Below are 9,351 nucleotides of genomic sequence, written 5' to 3'. Positions count from 1 at the left end.
AAAAACCAAAACAAAACAAAAAAGTAGAATTCAAAAAACAAAACAAAACAAACAAACAAAAAAGCAGAATTAAAAAAACAAAACATAACCAACAAAAAGTAGATTAAAAAACAAAACAAAACAAAAAAAGCAGAATTAAAAAAACAAAACAAACAAATAAAAAAGTTGATTCAAAAAACAAAACAAAATAGTAGAATTAAAAAAACAAAACTTAACAAACAAAAAAGTAGGTTAAAAAAAACAAAACAAAACAAAAAAGTAGATTAAAAAAGTAGGATAAAAAAAAAGTAAAATTAAAAAAACAAAACAAAAAAGTAGCTTAATAAAACAAAACAAAACAAAAAAGTAGATTAAAAAACAAAACAAAACAAAAAAAATAGAATTCATAAACCAAAACAAAAAAGTAGATTCAAAAACAAAACAGTAGAATTAAAAAAGCAAAACAAAACAAACAAACAATAAAGTAAAATTCAAAATAAAAAAGTAGAATTTAAAAAACAAAACAAAACAAACAATAAAAAAAGTTGAATGTCCAGAGGACCAGACTTAACTTAAAAAAAAAAAATTCTACCTGGATTATTGAGCATGCATCAGGATATTTTGATCCATTAGGTACTGGCTACATGTTAAGACAAACATTATGTGATCAGTAGCTTTCAGAATATAAGTTTTAGATAAGTCTCAGCTACCAACAAACAACACCAACAGCCTGATCAAGAAAGCTCATCAGAGATTCTACTTCCTGAGGCGAGCTGGTCTGAGAAGCTCAGTCCTCACCTCCTTCTACAGGTGTGCAGTGGAGAGCATCCTGTGCTCCAGCATCAACGTGTGGCATGGAGGCTGCACAGCTGCAGAAAGAAAAGCTTTGCAGAGAGTGGTGAAGGCTGCACAAAAGATGTTGGAGTCAGTCTCCACACCATCACAGACATCTACACCTCCAGATGCAGGAAGAGGACCACCTGCATCATGAAGGACCCCACTCACCCAGCACACACACTTTTTGCCCCGCTCTCCTCGGGCAGGAGGTTGAGGAGCATTAAGTGTAGAACCACTAGACTGAGGAACAGCTTCTACCCAGAGGCTGTTAGACTCATAAATCCCTAATCAGGATTATCACTGTGAAAAAAAAATCCCTGTAATGCTACTTTGATTGTTGATAAGTGCTGCTGATTATCCACGCTGCTGATCGCATGCCGGTGATTTATTTCATGTTGCTGTGTTCATTCGTACTCATCTGCTCACACAGACTCATGTCGCATGTTCATGCTGCTGTTGTTCGGCGTATTATTTTGCACTATTAAGTGTTTAGCATATTTCTTAGTTCATATCTTAGATCTTTATTACAGTTTTCTTTTACATGTTATTGTTGGGTGTAACTGGGACCCTGTGTACATAATTTCGTTCCACCACATGTACCACACGTGATGCGAATGACAATAAAGAACCTTGACAACATTTTTGCTCCGTATTTGTCAAACTGGCTGTTAGAGCCATCTTTGTGTCGTTCATCATCAGTTGGCTGTGGCAGCCATCTTGAACTGTGTTGGCTCCAAAGATTAATTAGCACACCCAGTGATAACTGTCTGAGCGTTTCATTAAAGTCCATCCAGTGGTTTATTAGATATTTTTCTAACAGACAGACAAATGAACAAAAAAAATGTGCACACACAAAAAAAATATATAATTTTTCACTTTTAGCGGCAGGTGACAATATCAAAGTGCTGGAAAACTGTTTCCTTTGGTTTGTATTATTCTGAATGAGGCAGGCAGGAAACAATCTGTCCACAGGCCGGCCATAAATTCTCTTCTCATGTTTTATCTGACACAAAGTGGCATTTATAACGCCTGTTTGTGCACATACAGACCCTCATACATCTGTTGCTCGGGAGTTTCAGAACTCTGAAGAGCTTTTATGGGTGATTTTGTGAAACATTGCTACAACAAACGTCTGGAGTGGCCATTAAAAGCATTTCAGTTGTTCTGTTTGACAACTCAAGCACTTGAAGACAGATATGTGCGTCTTATTGTGTAAAACCATCGCAGGGACACACCTGGGACATTTTTACATCACTTAGCATTTATACAGTCAGTGTTGTACAAATAGTCTCTCCATATAGTGAATACCTTCAAAAACATTCTATTTCTGCTAAAATGACAAATCAGTTTTTTGTTTGTTTGTTTGCTTGTTTTGGATAATTTAGGAGAGTGATAATTTTGAGACACTAACTTTTGAGGTGTCTAGTTTGTGCAAGCAACTTCTTCTTACATCAACAAACTTAACAGTTCTTTTAAAATGCAAACTCCCATTATACTTAAGCTAAAAAATACATCTTTCTAAAATTATAGTTCTATTTCCTACACTGTAAAACATCTAATCTTCATACGTATTACTACAGATTTAAATGTTTAGGCTATGGTTTTAATAATTTTTAAAGTTATAAACTGGACTTTCAAAATAAAGCCCTTCAAAGTAAGAGTTGGTTATAGCAAAATTAAGACTCTAATTACTTTTGGGCTTTATAGAAGAAAACTGATGTATACAGAAAAACACACCACTCACACATTGGTTCATTTTTTTATTTTTTTATTTAGCCTTTATTTATCCAGGTTAGTCTCATTGAATCACGAGAACTCATTTTCAAGAGAGACCTGTTTAGGGAGCAGATGGTGGGGGTTAAGGGCCTTGCTCATGGGCCCAGAGTGGGGCCAATGAGGGTGGAGGCAGGTTGACGGTACTGGGAGTTGAACCTGTGACTTTCCGATCACAGGCTCATCTTCACTAACCTCTGTGCCACCACTCCACAAATTGATATGCTGCCACTAGTTTTCAAAACATTTGACCTATAAAATGTATCAGTTATCTAAAAAAATCTACTTATAAAATGAATAAAAAAACTAATAATGTTTTTATTGGCATCAAAGAGAACCGTTTAATTAAAAGGTTTATCAGACAGGTCTCGGGTTTTCAAAGATTTGTAATGAATTAGTAATTGTGCAACTTTTCAATTATTTTTAGGGGTTTGCTAAAGTGTAAATCAGGTGCAGGATTAATAATCCAAAATGTTTGGGTAATTTTTAGACTCTTTATTCTGTATTTGTTCGTTAGCCAGGGTCAATGAGTGAAGGTGTACCACTAATTTACATCTACAGGCCCTGTGGCAGGTAAGAAAACATACAGAATACCTCCAGAGTTAAGACAAGTACACAGACATTACAGCTACTTGCACACAATATAATACAACAGTGACTCATATCAAAAGGTGTCCAGAATGTGATCATATATAAAATCAGATAACATTTTTAAAAAGTTAAAAGTCAATGCTGACAGAATCAGTGCATAAAAGGAAGTTTTAGATTCATCCAGTGTAAGTGAATTTCTGATACATTTAAATTTTAGCTAGGCTGTTTCTGAAAATGCAGCTCATCATAGAGAGACAACACATTGATCTGCTACAAAAAAGGTAAAAAACACTGTGCTAATCATTATTTTAAAAAGAAACAAATAAATGCACATTATTTAAAAAAAAACTTGTGATTTACATGAGATCTGTATATAACCCCACAAGAGTACTTTTATTGCTTTTTTAATATTTCACATGTTTACTTTATTATTCAATCATGGTTTCATTTCACTTTGTACCGTTTTATCTTTTTATCTGTTGCTGCTGATACACTGGAATTTCCCATCCGTGGGACAATAAAGGCTGTTTCTATTCTATTCTATTCTATTCTATTCTATTCTATTCTATTCTATTTATCCTCCCTTGCAGCCATGATGTATGTGCTAGGTCGTGTTTATTTCCATATTTGTCTCCAGTTTTAGCTTCTCTCCATTGGCTCCCTGTCAAAGTCAGAATTGAATTCAAAATCTTCTAACCTACGAAGCTCTCATCAACCTAAGTTGAAAGTTTTTCCTTTCCACTGTTGCCTTCATGCTTGCTCAAAATGAAAGTTCTGCGATCAGTCTGGTCCTCAGATAAATGGTGTTAACTTTTTTTATATACATATATAAATATGAATGTTTCTGCTCAGTGCCCTGGTGTGACATGGCGCTATATAAATAAACTGAATTTAATTTTAGGGGATAACAACTTTCAACGTGACGTGGTTTCAAATCTCGCGATATTTAAAGGGTCTCGCGATATTTGAAGGGTCTCGCGCAGGGTTGTGGTCAAGCTGCAGTCTTTTTCCTTCGGTGTAGCAGGAGAGCAGTCGCATCTGACGCGCTGCTGCAGAGATTCACAAACATGGTAAGCCAAGTTCACTTACCTGTTAAACTTTATATGCAATATTTTGTTTGGACGATGCAGTTGAATGTTCTCTATACTCAGGATGTTTAAAGAGGAGAAATTGTTACAAACTTGACAAGTCAAAAGGCCTTTAGCATCGGAGGAGCAGTTAGCCTCCTGTAGCTAACTTTAGTTGGGGATATAAAGTTTGTTGTTTAATACAGCTGCAGACAATATACTTTAGTGGCTGTATTAGTTAGAGCCATGCTGGTAAAAACAGTGTAATGTAAAAAAAAAAAAAATTAAAAACGAGTTTTAGTTTAGCTGTTAGCCTAGTTAGCTTACAGCACGCGCGTGTGGGCCCAGTCAGCACGTGGGTTCATCAAGACGACGTGGTTCCGCACTCCGATTTTCTATTAAGCACAGGTTTTCTTACCTGAAGACACGCAATGATCAAATTTAATTGCAGTGTATCAAGTTTGATGCAACACACCCTAATTTTAAGTTGACTTCGTGCCTCGCTGGCGACCACGTGCAGGCTGAGCACGCGCCGTGTGGAAAGTTTCGACGAAGAACTCTGCAGTTGGTTGAATTAGCATATTTCATCTCCTCCGTGATCCCGTTTACCTTGTGCAGGTAGTGCTGCGCGTGTTGTTCGAGCACGCGGCGGGCTACGCGCTGTTCGCGGTCAAAGAGGTGGAGGAGATCAGCATGCTGCTGCCTCAGGTGAGTCTGCTCACCTGGTCCCCCTGAAGCTGCAGCCCCAGCAGAGCTTCATGGGCTCTGGTGTCTTGACAGGTGGAGGAGAGCGTGTTGAACATCAGCAAGTTCAACAGCATGGTGAGCCTGGCTGCCTTCTTCCCCTTCAAGTCTGCCCAGGCTGCCCTGGAGAACATGAACGCCATTTCTGAAGGCACGTGCTTTGCTTTTTCTTTGAGGAATTAAAAAGTCTCAGCAGTAATGATGTTTGTTTTCTGTCAATCCACTGAGATAATGTGATGACAGCCTAACGTAAACCCTGAACGTTTGAGGAACGATTAATGTGAATTTGAAGAATATGGACTGTATGTTTAAATCGGGAGTGGTTTTGTTTTCTTCGTGTGCAGGTGTGGTCCACGCTGATCTCAAGTTGTTCCTGGAAACTAACATCCCCCAGTCTGGGAAGAAGAAGGCCGTCTTGGGGGTTTCTGACGCAAAGATTGGAGCTGCTCTTCAAGAAGAGTTTAACGTTTCTATACAGACTGGTGGAGTCATTAGTGAAATAATCAGAGGTGAGGCTACGATGTGCTTTAATCGTTTTAATAATTAAACGTGTCTGTAACAGTTGCATATTGCTGGATCATTATGTCTGCGGCCTGTTGTGATGTGACCAAGCATTGCCTGAAGCTCATGAAGGGTCATACTGAAAATCTGAACAGCCACGATAAAGTTGATAGTCCGTTTGCCTCAAACCGCCCGGCGAGCCCGCTTGACCCGTCTCTAATCCTGACAGGCGTCCGTCTGCACTTCCACTCCCTGGTGAAGGGTCTGACTGCCCATGCAGCCTCCAAGGCGCAGCTGGGTCTTGGTCACAGCTACTCCAGAGCTAAAGTAAAGTTTAACGTCAACCGGGCCGACAACATGATCATCCAGTCCATAGCTCTGTTGGACCAGCTCGACAAAGACATCAACACTTTCTCCATGCGTGTCCGGTAAGATACTGATCAGAAGCCACAAGAAAAATGTTTCGATGACTTCCCCCCCGTAGGGTCGTTTGCAGCACTTATTGTTGGAGCGTATTACAAAATTAACAAATGTAATTTATTGCAAGAAGCACTGGAATCTTATGTGTAACATTATGTTGGATAAAACGTTTTTTGAGCATCCTCCTAATGCTTACCACAGACAGTGCACCACAGCGTGCTGTTTGTATAGAAACAGGAGGGACATGGACCTCTCCTAACACCTACGCTGTGCTAGCTAATGTCTGGTAGTGCAACACTGTTGGGTGAGACAGTTTGTGTTGTGCATTGACTTGCTATTGATTTGTCTGTTTTCGTACAGTGACTATAAATGTATTTGTTTACAGCGAGTGGTATGGGTACCACTTTCCAGAGCTGATCAAAATAGTGTCGGACAACTCGATGTACTGTCGTACGGCTCAGCTGATTGGCAACAGGAAGGAGCTGTCTGAGGAGAGTCTGGAAAGCTTGGAAGAAGTGGTTATGGACAGTGCCAAGGCTCAGGCCATTTTGGACGCGTCTCGCTCCTCTATGGGTGAGCAGACTGCCGTCTGAGCCAGAGAGCAGGCGCTGCTGTTCCTGAATGAACATTAGCAGCCGCTTTGTGCTTCATTTGAATCATTCCTTCAGTGTCTTTCTTAAAATGAATAGCCTTGTGCCCCTTTTTGCCCACCCTGGATTAATAATTGTCCTTGGTGTTTAACACAGGGGGGTAGAGAAGCTCTCCCATAAACCTGTAGTGAAGGCACAAATCCTCGCTGCGGATCCTGTCGAGAGAAACAATCTCCCATCACGGACGGTGTAACAGGTTGAAGTATGCGTTCCTCTTCTGATCAGCGTCTTTGTTGTTTTTAGGTATGGACATCTCTCCCATCGACCTGATCAACATAGAGAGGTTCTCGAATCGCGTCGTGTCTTTGTCGTCCTATCGGCTGGAGCTGCAGGAGTACCTGCGCTCCAAGATGAGTCAGGTGGCACCAAACCTGGCGGCTTTAATCGGAGAAGTGGTGAGCTCGAGTTTGTGTGTGGTTTTTATGGATCAAAATGATGTTTTACCAAAAATCTGTCAATCCACTGAACCTGAGATGACAACTCCATGGTGCTGATGGTCCTAGAGTCTGAGCTGAACTTGCATGAACATTTTAAATCTGTTTATTTTCAGTAAAGACTGGCATTCTCTCGTCTTTAGGTTGGAGCTCGTCTGATCTCTCATGCTGGCAGTTTAACCAACCTGGCCAAGTACCCAGCGTCCACGGTTCAAATCCTGGGAGCAGAAAAGGCCCTGTTCAGGTACTGGGGCACCCCCTCCCTGCTGGGGAAACACGTGGTTGCAGTGATGGCAGGGCGGGGCTGGAGCTAAGCAGGGTGACTGGAGAAGACGAATGTAGCGTCTGCTCCAGAGTGATCCCTCCTTTCCTGGTGCACCCCCACAGTCTGAGCATCCACTCACAGCACAGAGGTAGAAAATACTTGATCAGCTTGTTTTGAAAGCATCGCGCCTGACGAGTCAAAAAGTTTAAACCGTTTCAGAAACATTTGTTTGTGGCGACAGGTTCACTTGAATCTGGTCGTTAAAACATCTGGCTGACGTTTTGCACCGACGACTTTTCATCCTGAGCGTGAAAGCGGGTTGTGTTTCCACACAGAGCCTTGAAGACACGAGGCAACACCCCCAAGTACGGCCTCATCTTCCACTCGACCTTTATCGGACGTGCGGCTGCCAAGAACAAAGGGCGCATCTCCAGGTATCTGGCGAACAAGTGCACCATCGCCTCTCGTATCGACTGTTTTTCAGGTGCGTGAAGCTGGACTTTGGTTTAGTTTGACGAGCCGTTAGTCGCATGTGGCGTAACTGCAATGATGCTCACATTTTTCGTCAACAGTATTCATCCCTCGGGTTGATGTTGAGATGCTAATTCCTGAGCACACCCATGTGTTTTTGAAGACGTGATGCTGCGAGCCCCTGCTGGCCTCGTCTTCATTGCGCCGTTATTTCGTTACAGAGGTGCCAACCAGTGTGTTCGGTGACAAGCTGCGCGATCAGGTGGAGGAGCGGCTGTCGTTTTACGAGACCGGCGAGGTACCACGGAAAAATGTGGACGTCATGAAGGAGGCGGTGAAAGAGGTGAGAGGACTATGACCTGTTTTTAAAATGTAGCAGTAATGTCTGGTTTAATGCTGTAAGTGATGACAGCTGTTCACCTGACATTACAGTGAGGGTTGAAACTGATTTAATGAGCCTGATGCAGCAAACCTGGATTGTACAGACAAATCCGATAGTCCTATACTGGGTTTGATCGTGCCTTTGTTTTTCTGTCTCAGGCTTCTGATGTTACGGCAGAGCTCAAACGCAAACTGGAGAAAAAGGAGAAGAAACGCAAGAAGCGTGACAAGAAGTTGCTAGAGCTTCAATCAAACGGCGACTCTGAGGTAATTTTTTCTTTGTGTGTGTGTGTGAGGCCCAGCATGTCGATTTGAGACTTGACCCACTCTAATGGTCCTTTCTCAGTGTACCACATGCAATATTATCTCAACTCCGAACCATTGGCTGGCCCCATTAGTGGTCCTGATCACTGAAGAGAGTCTGACATTTTTTTAAAGAGCTGCTGCCCAAAATTATCAGTGAAAGTTGAGCTCTTCTACCGCTCCCCTGACTGATTTCTTGTCATAACAGGTGGTAAATGAAGACGCTGAGGCTCCTGCAGGAAAGAAGAAAAAGAAGAAACAAGTAGCCGAGGAGGTGGAGGATCGGGAGGAGGAGGAGAGCGAAGCAGAGGACACTAAAGCCAAGAAGAAAAAGAAACGAAAATCTGAGGCAGAGGAAAGCACCGATGACATCGTAGCAGAAGAAGCTGCTACTCCGGCCAAGAAAAAGAAACCAAAAAGAACGTAGGAAGCCCCACAACCAGCTGCGTCTGAGAAGAGGCGGCAGATTGGTGAAGAACAGGATGTTATGTACAGTTTTATTTTGAATTTATCCAAAGCTAGTAAACATTCTTGATTTTACTGCGTTAAAGCGGATTAAGTGCTTATAAATAAACCTCGTCGTTGCATCCGCAGCTGAAAGTTAAAATAAGAAGTTTGTACGTTTTTGCAATCCTTAAACTTCTCGTCTAATAAACTGATGTTTGATCTGGTTCTAATCGGGGTAAACTTGTTTTTCATGTAATCAGTGTTTCAAGCAAGTCCTGTGTTTCAATGTAGAAACTACCAGAGTAACTGCTCGAGTTGTGCTCGAGGTTTTAAAATGAAATGTACAGAGTCGTACTCCGGACAACTTGGAGGAAGATGCAGAAGTTTTGAACATTTGTTTCAACTTCCCTCCAAATGCCTTGTGTAAATACTTTTATTTTTTAATAAATCTAAGCTTGTTGACCAGTGTTTCCTTTACAAATGACTTC

The 9,351-nt window shown here is 41.2% G+C and overlaps 1 protein-coding gene and 2 non-coding genes across 3 annotated transcripts; all 3 read left to right on the top strand.

Moving 5' to 3' along the window:
- Positions 1-4,072: 4,072 nt before the first annotated feature.
- nop56 (NOP56 ribonucleoprotein homolog) lies at positions 4,073-9,093 on the top strand. The gene is made up of 12 exons (XM_037678587.1): positions 4,073-4,250; positions 4,866-4,955; positions 5,028-5,142; positions 5,336-5,500; positions 5,722-5,920; positions 6,298-6,485; positions 6,806-6,957; positions 7,140-7,240; positions 7,597-7,745; positions 7,954-8,075; positions 8,273-8,380; positions 8,625-9,093. Exons 1-12 carry the CDS (start codon positions 4,248-4,250, stop codon positions 8,841-8,843), a joined length of 1,611 nt encoding a protein of 536 aa, XP_037534515.1. The 5' UTR covers positions 4,073-4,247; the 3' UTR covers positions 8,844-9,093.
- Positions 6,616-6,735, top strand: LOC119412917. Its single transcript, XR_005186944.1, has one exon. It is a non-coding gene; the product is annotated as a small nucleolar RNA SNORA26 (small nucleolar RNA).
- Positions 8,130-8,197, top strand: LOC119412914. Its single transcript, XR_005186941.1, has one exon. It is a non-coding gene; the product is annotated as a small nucleolar RNA SNORD57 (small nucleolar RNA).
- Positions 9,094-9,351: the final 258 nt, after the last annotated feature.

This window comes from Nematolebias whitei, chromosome 7 (assembly GCF_014905685.2).
Source record: "Nematolebias whitei isolate Nwh7 chromosome 7, NemWhi1, whole genome shotgun sequence".
Classification (NCBI taxonomy): domain Eukaryota; kingdom Metazoa; phylum Chordata; class Actinopteri; order Cyprinodontiformes; family Rivulidae; genus Nematolebias; species Nematolebias whitei.
The sequence above is the reverse complement of the archived record's forward strand: the minus strand, read 5'-3'. Positions and strand labels throughout refer to the sequence as shown.